This window comes from Trachemys scripta, chromosome 7 (assembly GCF_013100865.1).
Source record: "Trachemys scripta elegans isolate TJP31775 chromosome 7, CAS_Tse_1.0, whole genome shotgun sequence".
NCBI classification, from domain to species: domain Eukaryota; kingdom Metazoa; phylum Chordata; order Testudines; family Emydidae; genus Trachemys; species Trachemys scripta.
The window spans coordinates 43,778,039-43,805,053 of NC_048304.1; the positions used below are offsets into that span (position 1 = coordinate 43,778,039).

At 45.5% G+C, this 27,015-nt stretch overlaps 1 protein-coding gene across 2 annotated transcripts in view; it reads left to right on the top strand.

Annotated features, from left to right (window-relative positions):
- The first annotated feature begins 8,583 nt into the window (after window positions 1-8,583).
- NT5DC2 (5'-nucleotidase domain containing 2) overlaps window positions 8,584-27,015 on the top strand; it is a 66,899-nt gene continuing 48,467 nt past the window's right edge. Inside the window, exons 1-2 of one of the 2 annotated variants that reach the window (XM_034775032.1) lie at window positions 8,584-9,093; window positions 25,224-25,408. In XM_034775032.1, coding sequence (XP_034630923.1) covers window positions 8,757-9,093; window positions 25,224-25,408 — 522 coding nt within the window. In that variant the 5' untranslated portion in view covers window positions 8,584-8,756. Of the gene's footprint in view, window positions 9,094-9,650; window positions 9,920-25,223; window positions 25,409-27,015 lie in introns of those variants that run through there. The other variant, XM_034775033.1, reaches the window with a different exon arrangement.

Genomic DNA, 27,015 nt, shown 5'->3' on the forward strand with positions numbered 1-27,015 from the left:
GCGAATTGGGAAGTCCTTTGATTAGGTCACAGAATATAGGAAGGAGGAGGTGATAAGAACCACGCTCCCAGTGAATTGCTCTCTGACTCCTGTCTCCTGCCATTTAGAAAACCAGGGAAGTCCCAATTTGTCTCTGACTTCTGCCATGTGAAGTCCTTTGATTGTGAATCAATATTTGTACAGATTGCTGTGTCGGTAGGTACATTATTACAATATTAGCTCCTCTGCCTTGTAGTAGTTTGCACAGCAGCAGCCAGAAGGAGAGTGGAGCAGTTTGTGTGGGGTGGGGTAATACCCCCTGCTGGGGCTGATCTGTGCTGTCAGTGTGGTGCAAGCGGCAGGGCCAGCTCTGGCTTTTTTGCCGCCCCAGGCAAAAAAGCCTCTGCCCTCCCCCCCCCGCGCAGCAGGGGAGGGCGCCGTGAGCGCCAGTGGGGAGGGCGGAGTGCCCGGCCGGGGCTCCGCTCTCCCCGGCGGCCAGAGCGCCGGGGGGGGAGGGCAGAATGCCCGGCCGGGGCTCCGCTGTCCCCGGCGGCCGGAGCTGGAGCACAGCACCGCGCCGCCCCCCTCCAGGTACCGCCCCAAGCACAAGCTTGGTGGGCTGGTGCCTGGAGCCGGCCCTGGCAAGAGGGGCTGGCTTGCACGTGGCATGCTCCTCAGAGAGCAGGCTGCAGGTTTTCCAGGGCAGAGGCTCTGCTCCCTGGGGAGAGAAGGGAGGGAGGCCGAGGCTGGCAGCTCTGTGGACTCTCTTGCGTGGAGGGGCGGCTAAGCCACTTTAACCTACCTCCCTGTGCCCCAGCTTTCTACCCTCCTGACCCTGCTTTGGTGTGAGGGCCGCGCAGTCTCTGCCTAACAATCCTGCCTGCCCCACGCCCCCCTGCCAGAGTGAGAGCCCAGCATTCAACTCCCCAGCCCGGGTGCAGGACAGACTGGCGACACACTCCCATTGCCCTGTTGCAATTGCACTGTGATTTGGCCCACTGCTGCATGCCAGGGACTAGAGAGGAGAGTGCCCATTTCACCTTGCGACTCTTTGACTCCTACCCCGTCTGCCACCCCCCTCCACACCCAAACCCGGTCTGCTCCCCTTGCACTCCCCAGCCAAACCCGAACCCCCACTGACCAAACCCAATCTGCTTCCCTTCCCCACCTAACCCGATACCCCACTGTCTCAACCCGGTCTTCTTCCCTTCCGCTCCTCAGTCAAACCCAATCCCCCACTGACCCGAACCCAGTCTGCTTCCTTCTCCTCCTGGCCAAACTGGAACCGTCACTGACTGAATCCGGTCAGCTTCCCTTCCCCACCTAACCCGATACCCCAATATGATGGAGTATCTCCCATTCTAATTTTATAAATTTTATTAATAATAATAATTCAATATTATAAAGGTAGAATAAAATGTAGTAGATCTGGATATGAAAGAATGAAGGAAAGAGTATAGGTGACCAAAAAGGGTGTATTTCTGATTACAATCAACATTGCTTAATTCTAAGGAAAAGTCATCCTGATCTCTTAATCAATGTTTACGTCACCTAGGGAAAGACATACAGAATGAGCTTATTCAGCTTCTATCCAATGCCATCAAACAAAAAATCCTAGCATCTGCTCGTGCTGCAAAATACTTCTCGATCATTCTAGATTGTACACCAGATGCAGGCCACGTTGAACAAATGACCATAATCATTCGGTTTTTGGATAGGCCTACTTCAGAGACAGAGAATGAGACTGAATCAGTATTCATAAAGGAACACTTTTTGGGATTTGTGTCGCTTATGGAGACAACTGGAGCTGGTAAGACAGAAACTATTCTTCACCAGTTAGAAGAGATGTCATTGCCTATAGAAAACTTGCGTGGTCAAGGGTACGATAATGGGAGCAATATGAAAGGGAAAGAAAATGGTGTCCAGTGAAGAATTTTGGATATTTACCGCCCTCCCACCGGGGCTCCGGCCACCCTCCGCCCCCCACCCCGGCGCCCTCCCCTGCCCTCTCAGGCCACAGACTTTGAGAAAACATTGGTAGATGCAGGTGAACTTGCAGAGGAGTTGGATGTACTGGCACTTTTTGAACCAGATCCAATCTGTATTAGAAAAAAGAGGAAGCAGTTCACATATGAAGCAAATGACGAACCTATTTACAATCCGAAAGAAAAATTCAAAGTGAACTTTTACTTTGCAGTCATCGACACAGCAATACACTCAGTTGAAGAAAGATTCACATTGATGCAGCAAATTAGTTCAGTATTTGGCTTCCTATATGATGTTTACAGTTTGCAAAATACAACACCAAAGCAAATTATGGAACATTGCTTGAATCTGGAGCAAGCTTTGCAACATGGTGAATCCAAAGATATTGATACCTTTGACTTGTGCAATGAATTGCAAGCTATTGCACGACGAGTCCAAAAGAGTGCATCACCGCAAGATGTATTGAACTTCAGATGCACAAATAAACTGACAGATAGTATCCCCAACACAGTTATTGCTCTTTGCATCCTCTTGTCTCTCCCAGTTTCTGTGGCCAGTTGTGAGCGAAGCTTCTCGAAGCTCAAGTTGATAAAAACATACATGCGAACATCAATGTTGCAACAAAGACCTGTTGGGCTATCTACCTTGTCAATAGAACATGACATTGCTTGCAGCATTGACTTGGAGGAACTTGTTTCTAAATTTGCTAAACTGAAAGCGCGGAAAAATAAATTCTAAATTATAACGTGTTACTCTGTGACAGTGTATTGTGTATAATGTATGTGATTTATTTTAAGATCCATGTTATGTTGAGCAAAGTGAAAACAATAACAGTGTCAACACTGTCAGGTTATTCATTTATTTTCATTAAATATGTAGACGAAATAATTAAATTAATAATTTTTCAAGCCGAACGTGTATTAATTCTAATGAATAATGCCACATTATGCAGCATTCATTTTTGAAAGTTTTTAATAAGCGATGCTGGGAGGGGATGGGAGGGCGCAAGGTGGAAGTTTCGCCTAGGGCGCAAAATATCCTTGCACCGGCCCTACCTTGGGCTACCGTGTTGGTCTCTTGGCGATGGATCTCAGGCAAGGGGCCTGGGTGCTACGCCTTGGGCTGGGGTGTTAGTCCCTTGCCAAAGGCTCTCAGGCTTGGGGCCTGGGTGTGGGTCCTAAGAGAGGGTATTGCCCCCTTGCTAGAATTCTTTGTGGTCAGGGGCCCTAGGCCAGGGTTTTTCCCACTTGCTAATGCCTCTCACTCTCTGAGTAACTTTCTGTGTTGCTTATCTGTGTAACAGACCAGGAAAAAGAACCAGGAGTACTTGTGGCACTTTAGAGACTAACAAATTGATTTGGGCATGAAGCTAAAACTCACTTCATCAGATGCATGGAGTGGAAAATACAGTAGGAAGATATATATATATACACAGAGAACATGAAAAGATGGGGGTTGCTTTACCAACTCTAATGAGACAAATCAATTAAAGTGGGCTATTAGCAGGAGGAAAAATCACTTTTATAGTGGTAATCAGGATGGCCCATTTCAAACAGTTGACAAGAAGGTGTGAGTAACAGTAGAGGGGGAAATTAGCATGGGGAAATAGTTTTTTGTTTGTGTAATGACCCATCCACTCCCAGTTTTTATTCAGGCCTAATTTGATGATTGTTGGTTACTATCGACCCCCTCCTGTGATTTCAAGGCTGTCGTGAGAGAAGAGTTGACTGCATGGCTTCACAGGGAGGTGTGACACCCAAGCTGAGGAATCTAGTCAAACGGTACCTTCAAATAAGCAAATTTACACATACTTTCCCCTAGATTGAGGAACCCCCAAATGTCAGCCTGGATAAGTGAAACTGAATTAACCCTAAGAGATAGTACTGTGCAGTGAAGCAGCATCAGTGATGCACAATGACAAATGGGCACAGAATGTTAAACCTGAAATCCTATACTGAGCAGGAATATGTGTTTACCTCTGATATAGAGCTGATGGCTCTGCTCCTTTCTCCCATTTTGGGGATACCAATAAAATATTTTGTTTTGAAAGTAACTAGTTTATTTTCTGCAGTACACCTGATCCAAGCTACTAAGCTGTACAGAAAAAACTCCAAGCACATCTGAACAAGACTAATATTGAAAGCTGGCTTTCCGCTGCTGTAAACCCCATCAAACAACAGAAAAGGTTAATGAGGTATCCATCTCATGTTTAAATTTCTTTTGTGGCTCTGCTTGGCCACTGGCACTGCATTTCAGAGAAAGTTCATCCTTCCATGTGTAACCCTTCTGCCCATCTAACTTGGCAGCAACAAGGGCCGGGTTCTGTATCTAGGGGTTCCATTTCAATAACGCAATGCAAAACCGGCTCGAGCCCCCACCCAGTGACCTGGGATAATTACATACCACCCCCTGGGCGCCTCTAGGAGGCAATACTTCCCCTCTCGCAAGCACGGAGTCTGAGTGTAACAGAAAATGTTTAATAACATGAGGTAAACGACATCAGCATTAAATTGAAAAAACAACACAAACAGGCGTCATGAGCAAAAACCCACCCCAGCAATTTGGGCTGTATCCTTTCTCTTTGGTTCTTGAAACCAGCAACCCAAGAATCACCAAAGTCCCAAAAGTCCAACAACCCCAAAGTCTCTTGGGTCCAGCAACCCAAGGATCACCAAAGTCCCAAAAGTCCAACAACCCCCCAAAGTCTCTGTCCCTGGTCAGTGCAGCCCCAGAGTTCAAGCGGGGGGGGGGGAAGGCACGCAGGGTGTTAAGGGGCACCTCTGCCTCTCCGTGGGGTTCCGCCGCAGCCTTCTCCATGAGCCACTCCACTCCACTCCACCAGCTGTCCCGTGAGCCGCTCCTGCCATCCACGAACTGCTCTGGCAGCTGCTCCGCTCTGCTCACCGACCTGTGAGCCACTCAGCACAAGGCTCCGCTCTGCTCTGCTCTGCTCCTCCAGCCACTCCGCCCTGCTCACCAACCTGTGAGTCACTCAGCTCCGCTCCAACCATCTCCGTGAGGCTCCACTTGGCTAGCTGCTCCACCAGCCGCTTAGCAATATAGCTTCAGGCTCCCCCACTAGTTAACACAGTCTCAGTGATCTCAGCTCTTAATAACTTTAGCTCTTTTGTGATTTCAGCTCATAGTAGGGGAGCCCCAGTACTAATGCACCATTGGCCCAAAGTGAATTCAGCTCAGCAGCCTGTAACTAGACTCCTAATGGAATCAAAGTTAGCTCTGACATTCAACAGTGGAGAGAGGAGATAGTGCAATTGGTGTTTCAAACCCTCAAAGAGGGCTCATATCATCAGATATAAATACCTGTCCCCCTCCTCTCTCAATTCACTGGGTTTTGTAACCCATGCCCCTTGTCAAGCAAGTGCTACTTAGGTAATGGTGAAAGACTCACTCAGTCCTTCTGTCATACAACAGTTCCACTGGCCTTGATTCACAGAATCAGGGTAACAAAACTTTATTCTTCCTGCCCCAATAATAGAGAAACTGGGGATCCCACACCAGCCAAAGTAACCACTTTGAGTTGCTGGTGTTTCATGCCAGGCGAGTGGGTGTGCCTATGCAAACCAGATCAGCCCCTGGAGTTCTTTTCCACACTCGCCATAATTCACCACCAGATGTCAGGGTAGAGCTCATCCTGACTCTGCTTACACATGTGCAGTGGAAGGTGCAATTGCATTTGGCTAGGTTTCACAAGGAAATTGAGGCAAGAGGCCAGTTTTCATTTTCAGATGATCCAGTTAGTGCACTGAGGTTTTTGAGCTTTTAAGCAGCAACTTATCCTTGAGGTAGAAGAATGAGATACACAAAACCCAGCAACCTTCCCTCTATCCCAACATTAGGTTGTTTTAAAAGCAGTAACCCCATCATAGAAGCTAAAAAAAAATTGGTTTTGGGACAGGCACATTTTTTTTCTTCAAGGTGGCCTGTCTGTATTCTCACTTTTGGGATATACTCTGCTTCCTGAGCTCCATGCCCTGTATGTCAAGAGGACTTTGAGTTTCAATCTACATGGATAGAAGTAAGACCATTAAGAAGTCAGAAGATTTTTTGTAGCTTTTGGAGATCTGTGTAAAGGGAATGCCATTTTCATTCAGTGCCCGTGTAAATTGAGTAGATTATGAATTGAATCCTGTTATGCCTTAGCTAGAATGACAATAGCTAGGGTCATTGGTCTTATTCTGCCAGGGCTAAAGTGGCATCAGTGGTCTGCCTCTACAGTACTTCCCATTTTAGAAATCTTCAGAACTGATACATGGAGTTCTGTTTGCACATGGGCATCTAGATCTGGTACTTACTTAGCAGGGCACTTCTACAATCCCTGTTCTGCAAAAATAGCATACATAATCCAGCCCCATGATAATAAATTAACATAACACTGTACTTGGACCAAATATGTGCAATATATTATGGTCCAGTGTTAAAAGCTTGAGTGCACAACTGGACTATGTCAAGGGTGTAGTAAAAAGTGGGTGTTTGTCTAATATTTTTCAGTTTAGGCATTTTTTTTCAGTCCCAAAGGATTTAAGAAAAGATTTACAAGAGACAGAAACAGCATGTTGACTTGCAGGATCTTTCTTTATCCTGTTGAACCCTGAGGTGTATAATGGTATCCACCAGTTTCCACCATTTATTTTGGTTTTGTGCTGGTCTGGCAGGAAGGGACTGTCCTCAATTTTTTTTCTGTCCAGGGCTGAGTATATTATCTGTGCTTAAGTATATAATTATATGGGAAGAACTTAATTTTACTTAATTCCAAAAGGAGACATAACCGCTTGCAAGACAGGATTGATTTAAATATTCTAACTGTATTATAAAGGGCAAGGATTAACTTACTTTATTTTAATTAAAATGCAGCTTAATGCTTTTAAGAAGTGTGGTTAATAATGGGATTATGAATGCTATTTCTAAAGAAATTCATTGGCAGCCTACTAAATATACCATCATTCCATGTTTTTATCTCATCATGTAAACCAAAATAACCTGATCAAAATGCCCTGGGACAGTGTTCAATGTGTGTATGAGGTGTGTAATGATCAGTTGTTGCAAGACTTATAGGTAAGGCTAGGAGTACTTGTGGCACCTTAGAGAGTCTGTCATGGAGGTCACGGAAGTCATTCCGTGATTTTCTGGGACCTCCGTGACTTCTGCAGCCGGCAGGTGTGTCTGATCTCAGGGCCGCCCAAGCAACAGCGGCGGTGGTCCCAGGCTGGCGGGGTTGTCCCCCACTAGCAGCAGCAGCAACAGTCCCTGGCCACACACACCCCATCTATGAGCACCAGCGGATGCCCCAGAATCCCCCCTCCAGAGCAGCAGCTGCAGCCCCGGAGCTCCCCAGAATACCAAAAATGTAGTCAGGGGTATATAGTACAAGTCATGGAGAGGTCACTGGGCCCTGAATTTTTGTTTATTGGCTGTGACCTGTCCATGACTTATACTAAAAATGCCCATGACTAAATTCTTAGCCTTACTCATAGGCCATGGAATTGAAGAAAAAAACCCTTCCCTTTAAAAATTGTTTTGGCTGCATCTATAATAGCACCCGTGGAGTTCTAGTGTACACAATGCTCCAACAGGTTTCAAAGTAACAGCCGTGTTACTCTGTATCCGCAAAAAGAACAGGAGTACTTGTGGCACCTTAGAGACTAACAAATTTATTTCAGCATAAGCTTTCGTGGGCTACAGCACAAAAGCTTATGCTGAAATAAATTTCTTAGTCTCTAAGGTGCCACAAGTACTAAGGCTCCAACAGCTTCCAGCGTGTTTTTTTTTCCTTCTCATTTTTATTTTTTTACACAGCTTTCAAATCTGCTGACTTGTAACAATGCATGAAGAGGATGGAATATTGTATGCATCTGAAGAAGTGGGCTGTAGTCCACGAAAGCTTATGCTCTAATAAATTTGTTAGTCTCTAAGGTGCCACAAGTACTCCTGTTCTTTTTGTGGATACAGACTAACACGGCTTCTACTCTGAAACCTGTCTACAATAGAGCTCCCAGCAGTACAGTTGAACTGGTGGTAGCACTAATGGGCTTTTCTCTTAAATTCCCTAATGTAGATAAGGCCATAGAAACTGAATATGGAGAAGATGGTATGCATCTACTCCATCTTCCCGGGTAAGGGCAGAATTATTATCTTTACTACTTTCTTCTGTGGTCAATCCAGTTGGAAATAACTCAGGCTACTGGACGCTCCCATTTCTTCCTTTAAATAGTAACTCAGAAGAACGGAAGTCACATCCCCTTCCCCCCACGCTGCCACGCACACCAAAAAACCTCAAACACGCAGAGCCCTGAGTATCGCTACCGCAGAGCTGCAATAAACAACATTTAAATACCCTCCAGCTATATGGGCGAAATGCTTTATGGGAGCTGTAGTACTTGGCGCGTCGGTTGCCTGACCAGGTCCCTAGTGAAACAGTGGGGAGAACTACAAGTTCCGTGCCGCCGCGCAGCCCCGGGGCTCACACGTGGCGGCTGTGTAGACGGGGCTTGCTGGTCTGTAGAGACCGCCCCTGCAGCCACCGATCGCTGGCTCCTCTGCAGAATCCAGGATTGGCTGCTTGGCCCGCCTCGCTCGGCTGCTCATTGGCTGGCAGCGCGGAGTTAGTTGCCGCGGTCCCCGAGCAGCAGGCGGCTGGGCGCTCGGTTTGCAGGGTAGCCGGAGCGGGCGGCGGTGCATGGGAGCGCGCGCGGAGCTTCAGACCCTTTCCAGAGGGCTGCGGTTCTTCGGGCTCGCATTAAGTTCCGCGCCGGCCGGGGAGCCGCGGGGAGGTCATGGCCGCCGTCGGCTTCAAGGCTGCTGGCAGCGGCTTGTGGAAGGGTAACGGGGCTGGCTTGCAGCTGGCCGCCGCCGTCTTCTGCCAGAGCTGCAGCTCCGCCGCCAGCAGCGGCCCTGGCGAGGGCAGGCGGGCGGTCTGGGGCCAGCAAAGGGCTCAGCACCAGTCTGCGGGGCCATTCCCACCCCCGGCAGTCCCCGGCAGAGCCCGGAGAGCCGCGGAGCCCAGCCCGGCCGCAGCCGGCCCCCTGAGCAGCCAGCCTAGCCCTGCCGAGGGCGCCGACACTAAGTCCTACCTATGGGCCAGATACCACGAGATGAAAAAGCTGGTGTATGGTAAGAACCGGCTTCGGGCACTGGGCCTACCGCCTCCTGCAGTGCCTCGTACTGCTTCTCAGTTCCCGGGCACGCTGCCCCCCGGGGTCCGGGCTGTGCCCTGCCTCCGGCTCAGGGAGGACGGGGAACCGCTAGAGACTAAAGTGCTGCCAGCAAACGAGCCCCCCGTCAGACCCAGCCCGGCTCTGCCTCAGGCAGCTGGTTCCCCCGCTGGGAAAATGTCCTGCGGTCAGTCGCCAAGTGTGCACCCCCGGGGCTGTGCGCCAACAAACTCTTGCGCTCGCAGTCAGTCAGTAGGTGGGCAGGCCTTCTGCTTGGTGGGTCGCATCACGGGCCTGCCCAGAGGGGTGGTCTGGATATTGTTTGTAATGCCCAAGCGTCCACTCTACACAAGCATCACCATAACGGGCACTAGTAGTCACCTACTTTAATGGGTGGGGCATGCATCTGCCCAAGCAAAACTCAGACTTGTAAATCGCCACTTAGAGGTGCCAGGACACTGGCACTTTTTGACTACGTGGTTGTTTACTGGTGGTGAATTATGACCCTGAATTTTGTTAGCATGGGCAAGGTGATGGATACAGAACTTCTCATTGGAATACTTTTCATATCAAGTTATTAAGCATGGGCAAACTTGTCACCAGAAGTTGTGTTATACCTGTTCTGTGGTTAAATACAGGACTTCAGTCTCCAAGGCTGTCAAACCAGCACCTTTCAGCACCTCCTTGCTAAATTTTCTTAAACAGTTTGGTAGGCAGTTCCTTACCCAGCACAACGTAAAGGAGGATATTCTCCTGTGGGTTTATTAATCCCTGGAATGCCCTGGGTAAGCAACCTTGCCAGGCTAGCAACAGTCTGACTTTTCTTTTTCTACTGTGAAATAGCTGTTTGTAAGGCTGTTATTGTTAGGAAGAGGAAGGAAGTGCTCCTGTTGTATAGTTACATTAATCTATGAAGACAGTGCTGTTGTTTATATTTGCTTGTTTTGTCATGAGTGTTTTTCAAACAAAAAAAATGAGATTATAAAATGTAAGGTTCTTTATGTTCCTTAGTGGGATGTGCAAAGGTAAGTACTGTGTGTCCACAAGAGACAATAGGAAGTATTAAGTATATGCTGTCAGAATGGGTGTTAGTTTTAAGCCCCAAGCTGCAAAGAAGTTTCAACTTGTCAGAGTCCTAATGTTGCTCTAGCAGTGTCTTGGAGCTCATTTTCCTTTTGTTTTATGCTAGTATTAAAAGAGGAGAGAGAACCTCTCAATTTAAAATATGTGGTGATAGAAGCTAGTACAATCTCTTGATAAATGTTTATTTAGCAACTTCACGTGCAGACTTCTTGACATTATTACAACAGTCTGCGTTTGTGTATGTTATCATGGATATGTCGATCTGTGCGATATGATTAGCAGTACCAAATGCAGAGTGCAAAATAGGTTTAGTAGCTAATGTGCATGGAGAAGAATAGTCTTTTCTCAGACCTTCAGTAAGGTATTTGCCATACACTGTATAAAAAAGTCTGTGATTAATAACGGCACGCACATGAAAACACACACAAACCTATTCTTGAGTCCTGGCAGGAAAAGTGTAAATCCTGAATTCTTTGTGTCCCATAACTTGTTTATGACTAAAACTGACTTACACCAAACTTGGTGTCAAAGGTTTGCTCCTTGACTGACAGTTATTTCAAGTTTCAGTGTCAAATGAGCCTCTCTAGTTGAATTGCAAATATTGGAGAGACTGACAATGATTCATCAAAGATCTGACAACATTTTCCATTAATGTCATGTTTGGGTAATCTTACAAATTCTTCTGTATGTTACAAACACTCTTCTTCACTGATAAAACATGTCTCTTTCTGCATTTTTCCCCATTATAAATGCATATCAAGATGTAAATAGAAACTCTGCCTTTTGTAATCAGCTTTTGGTGACTGCTTGGTTCGTTAATGATACCACCTTTCACACCAGAAGAGATTTTAATGTTTTTTTGCTGATGGAATGAGTTGGAACAGAATAATATATAGGGAAGCTTCTATTTACACACACTAAACAGCAATGATATGGGTTTGGTGCAGGGAAGCACCAGGTATCAGAAGTTCACAGCCGTTTCCTGGAGTACTGGAAATGCATTATACTATGGTGTGCTTGAACATGGCAGTAAAGTTAATAGCTACGCAAAAGCTGATGTGATTAGAATTATGCACTTTTACTTATTGTGTACTTTTTTCAATACAGCTTCCTTTATGTATGGTATCTCACCATTCAAAAACATTTTATATATTAACAGCTGTTCTAGCTTATGCATTTTATTAAAATATGGAGACCACAGTATATAAATAATGTGATATGGCAGAGGCATGCTCTGGGAAGAATGAGCCATATAGGAACAAGGAAGTAACAAAAATCACATGCTTTTGGGGATAATCTTATTACAGCTGGGGTGAGAAGTCACTCTTCTCTCTTTCCTCCCCTCAATCCCATCCAGGGCCAACCGTTAATAGTGCATATTGCCCATGTATGTTCTAGGAGGTTTTTTTCAGATAAAGCAAACAAAAAAAAAAAATCAATTATTTGCTGCTGCTGGCAGAAAATCAGGTTTAGTGGATGAATAATCTGAACCAATATGTCAGTTCCTTTGTTTTATGACCAGAGTCCAAGGGAGTAGGGTCTGGTGGTTTTGTTAGTGATACTGAGATTAATCATAGAATATCTGGGTTGGAAGGGATCTCAGGAGGTCATCTAATCCAACCCTCAGCTCAAAGCAGGACCAATCCCCAGACAGATTTTTTGCCCCGATCCCTAAATGGCCCCCTTAAGGATTGAACTCACAACCCTGGGTTTAGCAGGCCAATGCTCAAACCACTGAGCTATCCCTCCCCCCACCCTGAGATTATGGTACTGAATTCTGACGAAAGTGGAAAACAAGTGACAATTTGGCTATGGAGAATTAGACGTGTCCATTTCTAGGTATTGCTGAAGAGAGATGATGGTAAATTGAAGCTTTAACTTGGATTTTGGGAGAGACTAAAGCCAGTGGTTAATTTTGTAATGAAAGAGATGCCAGGGCTCAAGCAGGTTTGTTACTTTCATAACTGACACAGCGAGCCCAGAGGTGCCGGGGCTATGAACTGCAAAGCCCAGAGGTGCCGGGGCTGAGCCCTGGCACAAATTAAGCATGTACTAAAGCAGGGATTTAAGGAATGAAGGCATGCATGTGAATTTGGGTGGAGAATATTTTGAATTTAACAATATTTTGGAGGTCACTTGCAAACTTGCCTCCCACATTTGTAAAATAAATTAAGGTGAAGTCAGATACCAGAGTTCCTGAGGTGAGGTTGCAGGGGAAATGGTGGTATTTTAGGGAATGGTTTGGTGATTTTGAATGTTATGTTATCAGCTCTTGGCTATGGCTTAGCCGAGAGCTGATGAGTTTGGGGCATGCAGAAAGGCCTGATCTGGAAAGGTCCTCTTGGACTTCTGTTGTTGCTCACAGTTCCAAACTGAGAAGGGTGCTTGGCCCCTTGAAAGATGAGGCCCAAAGCACCCCCCCCTCCAAAAAAAGTCATAAGTTAAGAGATGGAAAACATGATTTTGGGGGATCTAAGTGAGATTGGAAAAAGGGTTGCAGAGAGGATTGGAGATAGCAGCTGTGAAGTTGTTGCTGCATGTGTTTGACCTATTGTGTAAGAAACTCAAGTGTGTAAACTGTGTGGGATAATCTATGTGCTTTGAGTAATGCTGCAAAACACATTCAGTATCTCCCCCTTTTTTTTTTTCTTCTTCTTCTTCAATGAGATGGTGTAAAATAAGAAGAGAAGTATGGGCTTTTTTGATGTTGATCCCTGTACATCGTAGAGATGTCCGTCTTTGATCTAGCATATTTTCATTCTGAACATGTTTCAAGTCTCAAGCAGACTCAAAGGCTCAAAGAATAAGTGGCTCTGTCTTGTTGGTTCTCAGTATAGCATCACTTGTAGGCTACTCTAAAAACTAACATTCATAATATGTTGCAACTTAAGTAGTTTCTGTTTGGCCATTTAGCTACTAATTCTGCCCAAGAGTTACTATCACAATAGGTGCTCTACAAATCACTTGGGTTTGGGAGGTATCATGGCTTAGTGGATTGAGCAGAGACTGGGCGTCAGGAGATCTCTAGTTACAGTTCCCAGTTCTGTTATTGACCTCTGTCACCTTAAGCAAGTCACCCTCTACCTCAGTTTACCCAAATGTAGAATGAGGGTAATACCTAAAGCTCTTTGTAAGGCTCATCTGTGCTTGAAAAATATTTTTAGAATGAAATTGCTACTTTAAACACAGCAAAGTCAGCATTGTTTCAGCATAATCTTTTGTCATTTAATACCCTTCGTTAGACCTGCACTTTGAGTGCAAGGCCTGTTGGCCTTTGCCAAGATGGAGCCTACTGCCTTAATACCACAGAGCCATCTGTGATGCTGGAAGGTGTCTACCATAAGAACAAGGTCCCTGTACTGGCTGCTTTTAGTCACAACATTTTTTTTTTTTTTTCCCCACTTCAGCAACTCCTCACTTAAAGTTGTCCTGGTTAACATTGTTTCGTTGCTGATCAATTAGAGAACATTCTCGTTTAAAGTTGTGCAATGCTCCCTTCTAACATTGTTTGGCAGCCGCCTGTTTTGTCCACTGCTTGCAGAAAGAGCAGCCTATTGGAGCTAGCTGGTGGGGGTTTGGAACCAGGGTGGCTCAGCAGCTGCCCGGCAGGCTATCAAGTGCCAGGTAGTTCAGCTGTCCCTCCCCCCTCTGCCTTTGAGCTGCTCCTGGGAGCCTCCTGCTCACTGTGCAGAGTGGTGGGGGAAGAGGGGTGCTAATGTCAGGTATCCCCCCTGCTCAGTGGAGGAGCAGGGGGAAGGGGAAGACATGACAGGGCTCAGGATGGAGGGAGCCTGCTGGCAGCAGCTGCTGTCCTAACTTGCTGATCTACTTAAAAGGCAGTGTACTTAGAGTGGGGTCAGTGTAATTAAAGGGGCAATGTGTGTTTCTCTCACATATGGTGTGTATCTTTCTCTCACACTCACTCACACACACTGTGTGTGTCTGTCTGTCTCTTTCTGCCATGCTGTGTCTCCTCCCTCCATTGGTGCTGCCTTTTAGAGTGTGAGGCTACATTAACAACAATGTGTTAACCTTTGAGGGTTCAGCTGAGTGCTAGTTCATCATTTAGCAATAAGGCATTCCCTGGGAAATATCCCACCCTCTGACTCCTCCACCTCAACAAACTTCACAATGTGATCATTGCTGTGTACAGTATCAAATTTTGTTTAAAACTTATTCTGTGTGTGTGTGTGTGTGTGTGTGTGTTATGTATATATAGTCTTTTGTCAGGCGAAAAAAATTTCCCTGGAACCTAAACACCCCTCCTCCCCGCCCCCTTTTCCATTAATTCTTATGGGGAAATTGGATTTGCTTAACATGGTTTCGCTTAAAGTAGCATTTTTCGGGAACATAACTACAATGTTAAGCTATGAGTTACTGGTATTTTAAATTTTTTCAGATGCTGCTGTAAAATCCTACAAAACACCACTTCGGAAAATAATAGAGGTACTTGGAACTAATAATGAAACTAGACATTGGGGTTTTATTAATTCCATATTTGAGGCAGGTGTTTAAATATTAGGCAAAAACAGTAATTTGAATGCAGAGTGCTTTTTAATGGGGGACATGGCAAATATAGTGCGTCTTATCACTATTCTTTCTTATTACTTGGTACTAAACATATGAGATTTAGAAGCTAATGCAGATGGCATTTTAAATTCCTTGGGGGGCATAAGGAGTGTCTTTTTAAAACATTTTGGTTTGGACACTGAAGTGTTGAGTCTCATTTGGATTACTGAGCACTCTCATCTACCACTGGTGAAAAATGGGAGCTGAAGATGCACAGCACGTGACAGGAAATATTTGGCACCTACTATGATTGGACATTTTTCAAGTCAACGTAGGTCATATGGGATCCTGAAGTTTTCACTCATTTTTTCAATAAATTGCCCAACTGTTCACAACTGTGCTCTCATTTTAGGTGTTAGGCATCATTGATCAGTAACAGTTGTGGAACATTGCTTTGCAAGGCCAACACAAGTTAGAACCTTGGGGTGTTTTTAAATTAGCACCAGCAGCTGTTCAGTATTTCAGATGACTTGCCATATTTAGTGGGTGAAGGGTGTTGCAAGCATTTTGGTGGTTGCGTAAGTGCAAAAAAGCATCTAACCAATACCCTTGCCTTCTGGCTGAAGTATGTATGCCAAGTTTCATCACAGGGAGTATATTCATGAGTTGATTTATAAGTCCTTGAGCAGTCATGTTTTAACATGGCAATGTGACTGCTTCCCTAACCACAGCAGAGTTAGTAGGCAGTTGTAATACATTAGTTATGCAAATTTTGGAGTTTTTTTATTTCAAGGGTTTGCTCTTTTTGCCCATACAATGATACTGCATCTATTAAGTCATACACTTGCTGCCTGGGTAAAATGCTGACTATACAGTGACTAACTATGATATTGCTGCTAACTGCAAAATGCTGCAGAATTTCAATACAAAAAGCAGCCCTTTTTTTTAGCAGGGTTCAAAGAGCCTTTTTCCCTTGAGTTTCTCCTATTCTAGCCTCTCATCCATTTTTCCAAGCATCACCTATTTATATGGGTTGGTCATAGCTGTTGGGCACCGAGCAACATAATGTTGACCTGCCCTGGAATGAAGTCTTTCTGACCTAGTGATTGAACTGCATATTGTAGGACTAGTCTCTCTCCTACTGTATGGTAAGCCTTTCACCTACTGCAGTGGTGTTCAAACACTAGCCCTGGGGCCAGTTGTAGCTGTTGAGGTTCAAAATTGTCACCCTCAAGAGTGACTGTATTAAGAACATTTGTATTTGATCATGAATTGAAAATGTGTTCCCTGAGCCAGGCTGTGCAATTTTTAAACTGAAGAGTTTGAATTCCTCCCATTGCTCTGGGGAGGAGATGCAGGCGCTACCTCCCCAATTGCCCCCTGTCAAAGCTGATATGAACTGGGGATACTGTAAGGACTTGGAGTCTTTTCACTGCTACAGCTGTTTAGCAGTTCCAGGAGAACTTTGGCTGCTCCAGTGCCTCCCCTGCCAGGGAGAGCAGGATATGGACTCAATTGACTCTGCCAAGACCTAGAGGAGCAGCTAGCAAAGGATGACTCCCCTCCCTACACAAGGCAACCCAGGAGAGAGGGTAGAAATTGAGAACTACCAACCAATTATGGCTTCCTGATTCTGTGTCTGTTGCCCAGCCCTAGAGCAGGTATAGCTTGTACTTGTTGGGGATTCCCTGTGCCAGCAGGCAACTTGAAGCTGTTTTCTCTCCCCTTGCCCTATCAGAGAGTGGCAAAGGAAGCTGTATAGGACAAAGAACCTGTCCCAGAGTATTAACTGTAGTAACTTGATCTCTTTGAATAGGTTCAGCCCCTGTACTGAAAAGCCCCTGTTACTGCCTAGTGGGTGAAATATGCTCTGACATACATGTACACCTTCCATTACTTTCCATGAGCATAGCAGAATTTGAAAGAGCCATACCTCATGGCTTGTAATTGGTCAAACGTGATTCCTAATGGAACTCAGATCCATGTTCCTCACGTGCAATCAGCTATACACACTAAGTGTCTTAAGCTGTTATAATATCTAGCAGAGTCATACATGAGACATGGAGTATATAAAACAAATATATCTATATAATGCAGGATGGATGACTCTCTCAAAAAGCTCAGTACTTCCCTCTACCCATTAGAGGCATGGTTCACTTCAGGGTTTTTCTGTACCTTGTATCCTGCCTAAGTGTCTTGATGTGGGCCTGCTAGGGAGAGTGCCAGACCTGTTGGGACTCCACCTTAAAGAGCAGAAGGAAGGTGGGAATTAGGACTGGTGGTTATTTTGCCAAAACACAGTTCACTAATTCCTAATTTCAGCTGAATTCACCTGACTTGAAGAGCTTTCAAATGGCACCTAAACAGAGAGTCCACCAGAGTGAGCTGCCTGTTAACTAGTGATTAAAAATGGCCTGTTTTAAAAGTGTCTGGGATGCTGTTTCAAGTGTAAAATGAAAGGTTTGATATTTTCCTAGAAGAAACAGGAAATCCTGCTCTGGGAGGGAAGAAAAAAACAAAACAAAAACCCCGTAGCTTATACCGAGATGGCTTGGTGTGGTGCTTGTGAGTATCAGAGCCACGTTCATTATAACAGTGAACGTCTTGCCATCTGGGTACGTCATAGGCTATCACCCTATCATCTGGTGAGCAAGGCAACTATGTTGGCCATGACATGAAGCTGAGCCTGATTCCTTGTCGAAGACAAAATGATTTATAATGAAGCTGATATGTATGACAGGCCTGGCACTAATTTAATATGTCTGTGCAGTACACAGCCTTCCTTCAATGAGCATCTCAGGTTAGCATCTGGAGCTTTGATTTTTAAGATGCAATCAAACACATGGGGAGAGCCATCTACATTGTAGAGGAAAAGCTCTTTTTATCCAGAGCCAAAGTGAAGATGTTGCAACTGTTCATTGCTCTAACTAAAGATGGAGTTGAAGAGAGAGAGGAGTATTTCAGGAAAGGGGAAGAATCATAGTATGATTACGTGAGTGGTTAAATACTGTTGTGTGGTGAAAACATTGCACTGAGATGTAATTTTGGGGAGAGATCCAAGAAGGGAGTGTGCGGAGCACAACGTGGTTGCAGCAAATAAGGTGAAAATGGAAAAGTTTTCCTGTTACAACACTGGTTCCCTTAAGGTTTTAAATAAGGTGAGTGGACATGTATTATGTGAGTGCCAATGATATGGATGAACATCTAAGGTTTTGGAGTGGAATAAAGTTAGTGGCCCAGCATAGGGAAGGGAGAGCACCAGAGGGGCCATGTGGCAATGTAGGCTTGATGGGAGAGAAACACATGAAATTGATTGGTTTCAAAGAAACACTTGATGCCTGGTAAATTGGCCAACTCCAGTTATACACACAAATAAAACTTGCTCCCTATGCCTAACGAACCTCAAAAAAGACCAACAGTTTTATTTTTAACTTGGTGACAGTTGTCGGATGGATAGCTAGGGAGTCCCCGTCCCCACACACACACTCCGCCCCCTCCTCACAGGAGTCATGGCTCAAGCATTAGCATTGCATATTTTCCCCACACCATTCCATGTGTCTGGATATAATTAGCAAAGCACTATGTAGTTGCAGAGCTAGAAGTCAGTCTACATATGGTGTTACAGTAGAGGGGATGTAGGGATGCATGATGCTTTGGGATTCAGACCAGACCAGCAAGGGGTTGTGTCACTGCTTGCCTTGTAGCTCTTGGTACCTTAAATGCTATTCTGCTGTGGCTCTCAGCTCTGATACCAACAGCCAGCAGACAAGCATGCAGGTTACACCCTGACTTCTACTGCCCCGGTATTATTTTTTTTGCAAGTGACCCCAACGGCCACCTAGTCCCAAATTTCCCCAAAACCATCTACCCTGTGACACACTGCTGAGGTTTCCAGAGCCAGTGCTGGTGCTAGGCATAAGCAGGCTAAGCAATTGCTTAGGGCCCCAAGCAGCTCAAGGGGGACCTCCATTCTCGTGTGTGTGTGTGGGGTGGGGGGGGGAAGACACCCAAAAATATTCCTGTTTAGGTCTCCAATGAGCTAGCACTGCCTCTGCCCATAATTGTGAATTACTGTTTCTCACTTGCTGAGGGTGAGAAGGGTATGTTGCTACTGCCAAGCTCTGTGACAGCTCCCTGACACATCAGCTTGTCTGCCCTTGCCAGCAAATTCTTCAGGACTCTGCCAGCCCAGATCTTGCCTCGCAGATAACCATTAGTGAACCCCAACTCCTGAGTTCCCCAGAGACTTCTCCCTGCCATGTCCCACCCTCGCCTGGAACACTCAGAAGTTGTTTGTTGCTCCTTTAAAGAGACAGTACACTGCAGCTCAGTAATTTAACTGGGGTTTGATAAACACTCTTGTTTCCATCGCAGCACTGAGTTGATCTACAACCCATCCTGGACAATGATCCCTCACTTTCACAGACCTTGGGAGGCAGGCCAGTCCTCGCCCACAGACAACCTGCCAACCTTAAGCATATTCTCACTAGCAACCACGCACCGCACCATAACAACTCTAACTCAGGAACCAACCCATGCAACAAACCTCGATGCCAACTCTGCCCACATATCTACACCAGCAACACCATCACAGGACCTAACCAGATCAGCTACAACATTACCGGCTCATTCACCTGCACATCCACCAATGTTATATATGCCAGCAATGCTCCTCTGCTATGTACATTGGCCAAACTGGACAGTCACTACGCAAGAGGATAAATGGACACAAGTCAGATATCAGGAATGGCAATATACAAAAATCCGTAGGAGAACACTTCAACCTCCCTGGCCACACAATAGCAGATGTTAAGGTAGCCATCTTACAGCAAAAAAAACTTCAGGACCAGACTCCAAAGAGAAACTGCTGAGCTCCAGTTCATTTGCAAATTTGACACCATCAGATCAGGATTAAACAAAGACTGTGAATGGCTATCCAACTACAGAAGCAGTTTCTTCTCCCTTGGTGTTCACACCTCAACTGCTAGTAGAGCACCTCACCCTCCCTGATTGAACTAACCTCGTTATCTCCACACTGATTTATACCTGCCTCTGGAGATTTCCATTACTTGCATCTGAAGAAGTGAGGTTCTTACCCACGAAAGCTTATGCTCCCAATACTTCTGTTAGTCTCAAAGGTGCCACAGGACCCTCTGTTGCTTTTAGCACTGAATTGGTTTCTAGTGAAAGTAAAACAAGTTTATTGAACAAAGTCAGGTTTAACTGATATCAAAAGGAGTAAAGAGAGAAATGGTTACAAACTAACAGTAAAAATATGCTTCTAAGGATGTGTCTGCACTTAAAATGCTACAGTGTCACAGTTGCACCATAGTAGCACTTCCATGTAGACGCTACCCAAGCTGAAGGGAGACGTTCTCCTTTGGACTACATAATCTACCTCCCCAACAAGCAGTAACTAGATCGATGGAAGAACTCTTCCGTCAACCTAGCGCTGTCTATATGGGCACTTGGGTTGATTTAACAATGCCACTCAGGTGTGGATTTTTCACTGACCTAATTTTCTAGTGCCTAAAGCTAAAATTTAACTTCAGCAAGGTGCAGTCTTTGCCTGAGTAGGCTTCTCACCTATATTCAGTTTCCAGAGACCTTCAGCCCACTTGGTTGAAGGATCCAGTGTTCCTGTGATTTCAAGAGCTCTGGCCCCTTGATTCCCCCAAGTGATGGACAACTATGGGGTTCTCTCCCTTCATTTTTATAGTTCAGTAACTTTTGAAATTTGTTCTTTGAAATGTAAGCCCAGACCAAGCTAATTGACTTTGGCTCAAGAGGCAGGCAGGTTTCCTGCTGTTCTTCTCTTCCTCTTGGCTTCCCATCTCCTTGCTGATTTGTATGTAAATGGGGCTTGATTGTTTTGATTCTGTAATGCTTAATTTACATTGGAGACAGGCAGACAGCTACCTTCCCTCCTGTCTGGGAGAGAACCTGTTTCTCCCTGTATTTAGTCAAAGACTTTAAATCTTATTTGTGAATATCCATAATTCCTCATATTGTGTTGATGCATACATTTCACAATGATATTAATCACCACATTGTCAGGTCGTCTTTTATGAAAGACTTGATACACTTTTATAATACAGTAATACTGTATACAGTCAGTTTGATTCAATTGCTTATCCTTTGAGATTCGGCCCCTGTGTCTTTATAGCTAAGAGGCTGTCTCTCCCACTCCATAGTTCGGGGTGGGCAAACTTTTTGGCCCAAGGGCCACATTGGGGTTGCAAAACTGCATGGAGGGCTGGGTAAGGAAGGCTGTGCCTCCCCAAACAGCCTGGCCTCTACCCCCTATCTGACCCCTCCCACTGACTGCCCCCTCAGAATCCCTGACCCATCCAACCTCCCCTGCTCCTTGTCCCCTAACTGCCCTGGGACCCCACACCCTTACCCCTTGACAGGCTCCCCGGGACCCCACGCCTGTCCAACCCCCGTTTCCCGTCCCCTGATCCCTATCCACACCCCCGCCCCCTGACAGGCCACCCCCCCGGACTCCCACACTTATCCAACCCCCCCATCCCCTGACTGCCTCCCAGAACCTCTGCTCCATGCAACCACCCTCTATCCCCTAACTGCCCCCTGGTCCAGGCCCCCTTACCATGCTGCTCAGAGCAGAATGTCTGGCAGGCGTGCCGCCCAGCCGGAGCCAGACAGGCTGTTCGGCAGGAGCACGCAACCCTGCTGCCCAGAGTGCTGCCCGCGTGGCTGTGGGGGAGGGGCCGGGAGCTCAAGGGCTGGCAGGATGGTCCCACAGGCCGTGGTTTCCACCTCTGCCCTAATTTGATGGTGTGACAAGCTGGTGTTTCAAGGAGTTGTCACGGAGCTTAGCAGTAGTGAAACTTTCACTTGCTGGGGCTGAGAAGGGTAACACAGCAACTCACAATGCTGGGAAACCCAGCAGAGTGTCACAGGGCAGAATGTTTTGCAGGAATTCAGGTCTGGGAGGGTGTTGGGATCGTTCAGCGAACAGTACCTGGTTGGTGGAAATCAGGGTATGACCTGTGTGCTTGTCTGCTGGCTGTGGTGATGTCTGGGCTGAGAGCCATAGCAGAGTTCACCCCCGGAGCCAGAGGTGTGCTGGAGAGATCCCTGAAGGCCGCCGTCCACGCGCTCTACGTGGACGCCCTGAAGAAAAAGCCGGACCAGGGTAAAGTCTTCGAAGTAACCAGCAAGTGGGACTCCAGCAACCACTTCCTCCCCACAGGCAGCTTCACCCGGTTCGCCGACTGGCGGTTCATCCACCGCGCCCGGCTGAATTGCGTCCCGCTCAACGGTGCCATCCGCCACGGGAACCGGGACAAACGCTGCAGGAAGTGCGGGTACGCTAACGAAACCCTGCCCCACGTCCTGTGCTGCTGCAAGCCCCACGCCAGAGCCTGGCAGCTACGCCACAACGCCGTCCAGGACCGTCTAGTGAAGGCCATCAACCCGCGTCTGGGAGAGATCGCTGTCAACCGCACAGTCCCCGGCACCGACAGCCCGCTGCGCCCGGACATCGTCGTCACGGACGAGGTGGGAAAAAAGATCATCCTGGTCGACGTAGCGATTCCGTTCGAGAACAGGACCCCGGCCTTCCGCGAAGCCCGAGCCCGCAAGCTCGAAAAATACGCCCCCCTGGCTGACACCCTACGGACTAAGGGTTACGAGGTGCACGTCGACGCTCTGCTCGTTGGGGCCCTGGGTGCCTGGGACCCGTGTAACGAACGCGTGCTGAGGACCTGTGGGGTGGGCCGTCATTACGCGCGGCTCATGAGACGCCTAATGGTCTCGGACACTATCCGTTGGTCCCGGGACATTTACACCGAGCACATCACCGGCCACCGCCAATACCAAGAGTGAGCCGGGGAGATCTCGTGCACCCACACACACCCCCTGCTGGACCCTATCCCCTGAGCCCTAAACCCACCAAACCTAGCTGAATCCCGCCGCGTGAGGGTCACCCCATCCCCATTACCCAGCCCGCTTGCTTATACCCATGACTGTCCCTGCCTCCCGTATGGGTGGTGGACCCTCACCGTTTATCGACTGTCTCCTGATCCCGCCCACCGGTTACCCACCCCTCATTGGGGACATTGCAGTGTGTATATACTATGTGTGCTGCCCAGCCCCAAAACACCAACATACCCCCATACTCTGTATGTTACCCCCAATGACCAATAACTGACGCTTCAAATTTTCTGCATCGTTTATTTTTTAAATATTCTCTAATAAAATTTAAGGCACCCAAAGTTGCAGGGCAGGTGGTGACCAAATGTCTCACTAGTCTGGGCTGAATCCCAAAGTGTCACAGGATGTGTGGTGCAAGCTTTCATCGTGGTTTGTTTTACCCTAACTTCAACAGGAGATGAAGATACTCACCCCTCTGCAGGTTTGGATCCTGTTGTGGTGAGAGCTGGGTGGGTCCTTTAGCCTTTTTATTTTTATTTTTATTTTTTTCTCCTCCCCCCACCCCCCTTCCAAAAACGTATGTCCTCCAGCCATGAAAAAGTCTGCATATCACACGTTCCTGCACATCCATGAGTTGTTTTTAGGGTGACCAGATGTCCCAATTTTTATAGGGACACTCCCTATTTTTGTGTCTTTTTCTTATATAGGCACCTATTACCGCCCATCCCCATCCCAATTTTTCACATTTGCTATCTGGTCACCTTAGTTGTTTTCAGGGTGGGAAAGAAAGAAAGGGCTTGTTGAGCCTTTCTCTAAACATAAATATTTGTCACCTCATAAACAATCCTCTGAAATGTTGTTTACATTGCTGTGTGATTTTTTTTTTCTTTTTAAAGATAGTAAAGGACTCTATGTCCACAAATGCATACACACTCTTCAGCCTCTTCCAGAAACTCTGTCTCCAGCTTAGAAGCAGGAAGAGAGCTCTTGTTTTTGCTCTGTAGCCACCAAGCCATCCAGTCAGCTTCAGAGGTTTGCTTTCCATTATAACAGTTCTGCTGCAGTTCTTGCAATATAGAAAAATTCAGACTAATCTGGGAGAGGGGTTCTGACCAGAGGTGAGGTACATTTTCATAATGTTGGTTTCCCCTTCCTACGTTAAAAATAGCTCAAGTGTTGCTTTGTCTAAATATTCTGCTACTGTGATCACTTGTCTGTTAGAGTCAACAATAGGTTTACTTGTGGGTTTCACATAGGATAATACAGCAGCGAGCCTCACCTTTTCTGTAATGGTAACAGATTGTCTTAATTGGAACCAGCCAGTGCCACTATCTAATGTACAATAGAGTTTGATTTGCTCTAAATTGAGAATCAGAGTTGGTTTTGGAATAGCCAAACATTGTTGCGGTTTGGTGTGCGCACAACCGAATGGGAGGCAGATAGGAGTGCTCAGGAACGGAACCCGTAACAGAGACTCGTATCTAAGGGAAGAGAGCACCTAAATATAAAATATGGGGGTGGGGGTGAGTAATATGCTATGCTGTGTCCCCTTTCTCTTCTCTCCCCCCCCCCCCCCCCCCATGTGCGCAAAGTTACAGAGCCTTATGTAAGGAAAGAAGTAGCACTTATTGCGGTTGGTCATCTTGTAGAGACAGTTTGTGGACAATGGCAAGCTTGAGATGGTGTCTGCCCTGCTTCAGTCTGGTGTCACAGTAGCCATTTGGGGGAGAGGATACATAAGAGCTCAGAATGACTAGGCTGTTTAAAAACTTTTTTGTGTCATTATACAACTGAGCTAAACACTGCAGTCATGATTGACTTAAAATGTACCTTGCTGTAAAGTCACAGAAAATTTGTAAAGTCTGGGAGATCTGTTTTGGCAGTAGGTGCTCTGCTTCGCTCTGATAAACAATCTTTTTATCAGCATTGCACTCTAGGAGCTTAGTCTCTGTGTGTTTTTTAAACTGCTTATCTTTCTCAGTGTGTATGGGGAGCAGAGAGTGAAGTAAGAGTAGAGAAAACAAAATAACCAACCACACAAAATCTGAATAACTCTTTTGCGAAGTCTTTCTAGTTCCATGGCAAGTGGATGACGAACAGAATCTTCTAGATCTTTGGTTTAATAATTCTGGACTTCTTACAATTGATGTCTAGATTGTTTTGATGTCAAAATATGAACAAAAATATATTTTCTGAAGTTACATACCAGAGTTACCTATCACACAGCATGTCCAGCTGGTGCTACAGATGGCTAGCTGCTGTGATCCAGAAATTTGGCAGGTTTAAATCCCCAAATCTGTTTTATTTAATGTTTCGAAGGTCAGAAAATCAGTAACATTGTTTTACATCTTGTCACTAAATGTTAATACAGCAAGATTAAACAATTGCCATGTTCACTAGGCCTGGCTGGAAACTTTATAATGCCTTTTCATGGGAAGAAATATTTTAGTAGTTTTTATATTAGACTTTGACAGTAGGATTACAAATCCCTTTCCTTGGAGGGGAAAAATGAACACTGTTTTACAAAGTATTTGCTTCCAGATTAAAAATAAATAAAATTTAATTTATGACTTCTTTTTCCCCCCCCTCCCTCTCCAGATCTTCTTCCACCAGGAGTCTGCAATCTCCTTAACCCTGCAGCTATCTACGCAAATAATGAGATCAGCTTGAGAGATGTTGAGATCTATGGCTTTGATTATGATTATACATTAGCACAGTACTCTAATTTATTACATTCTATGATATTCAACACTGCCAGAGACATACTAATTGAACAGTACAAGGTAAACTTCTGATAATAGGATGGGTTTCTTTCATTAATCTTGCTGCTTTCTTTTCCCCAAAATCTTTTCGTAGAGCATTCTCTGGAAAATTTGCTTATTACCTCTGTGTATGTATAAATTATCTATGGTAGTGATGGCTATGTAATTATATATTTCATGAACCTGTCACTCTGTCTGATAATCCATTTCCCTTGGGACTTACTGTAACATTGCAAATGTCTGATCATCTTCAAAGAGTTGCCACTTCTTAAAAAAACAAAACACAAAAAACATTGCCACCATATTTTTTATATATATATAAATATGATAGCAATGTTTTTTGTGTTTTTTGTTCTTTGTTTTATACATACATCCTCCTAACCCTAAATCAGAAGATGGGCAACGACCAATCCTGGGCTAAAGATGGGCCCTGTAGTCCTAGAAACACATGACTTTATTTTTATAGTTAAGAATATCAGCCAGGTAATAGTTATATGGGACTTAATATGTTTTCTAGACTAAGTTCTTAAATAGGCACATCCAATGATACGGTGTATGTTCTCTTGTCTTGTTTTATTTGACAAGTTAGCAGCGCCTTTTGTGTTTAAGAAAAGAAATACAAAGCTGGGTACTTCAATATATGCAAATTTCTATAGGTGTGTGGCTGAAACTGCAATATTTTCCCTAGTGTCCTAACCATGTCACACAATGGTTTTGCAATGGCATTTCCCCTGGTCATTTTAGGGCTTCAGGTCCATTCATTCTCTCTCTCCACCCCCTCTGTGCCTCACCCATTCTTTCACAATGGAGCAAAACTAAGTGGTGGGACATAGGACAGCCTGTAACAATTCATTTAAAATTGGGATGGAGGATTCTTCCAGAAAATAGAAAAAAAAATTATCAAAAGAACCAGTATATTTATGCCAGGATTTTCAAAAGAGCCTGAGGAGTTAGGCATCTTTACTCTGTGGTTCTCTCTTTTTAAAGAATTACAGCCTATATCTTCTGCCATATTAGGATCTCTGAGATCGTAGTGATGGGTACGGAATAAGTATTTAGTATGATTCTTTAGGGAACCTGACTAATGCATACAGAATAGGACACTTAGAACCTTCAGAATGAATAGTCTGCTCACCGCAGGTTAACAGACATGTGGCGTCTGACATGATGAATATGGCTTATAAATAAATCACTGACAATACAAAAAGGCAGTCTGTGTAGAATTTGTGGGTGTAGGATGACAGATGCCAGGAATTTTAAAATGGGGAATGTATGATGATATTAGTCAATATCTATCATTACTAGGGCTTGGAAAACATAGCAGACACCTACTAGCGAGAGGTAGCTGTGAAAGACCAGGTGGGGAGAGAATCTGTATTTGCAAAGTCCAGGGGGAACACTCTGGTGAAGAGTCCCAGATGCTGGGAAGGGTGGAGGGTATTAGGATATCTATCTCATTGTCTAGCATGAGTTCTAGCTAGAAAGTATCTGAAACTTGAAACTCCACTCCCTCTAGTAGTACTCTACCCATTTGCCAGCTTCCTATCTGTGATTAAGTGAGAAAGCGTGGGCAGTAGAAAGCTCTGATTCATCAACCTCTTTCAAGCCCCCTACCCCATCCCCCCTTC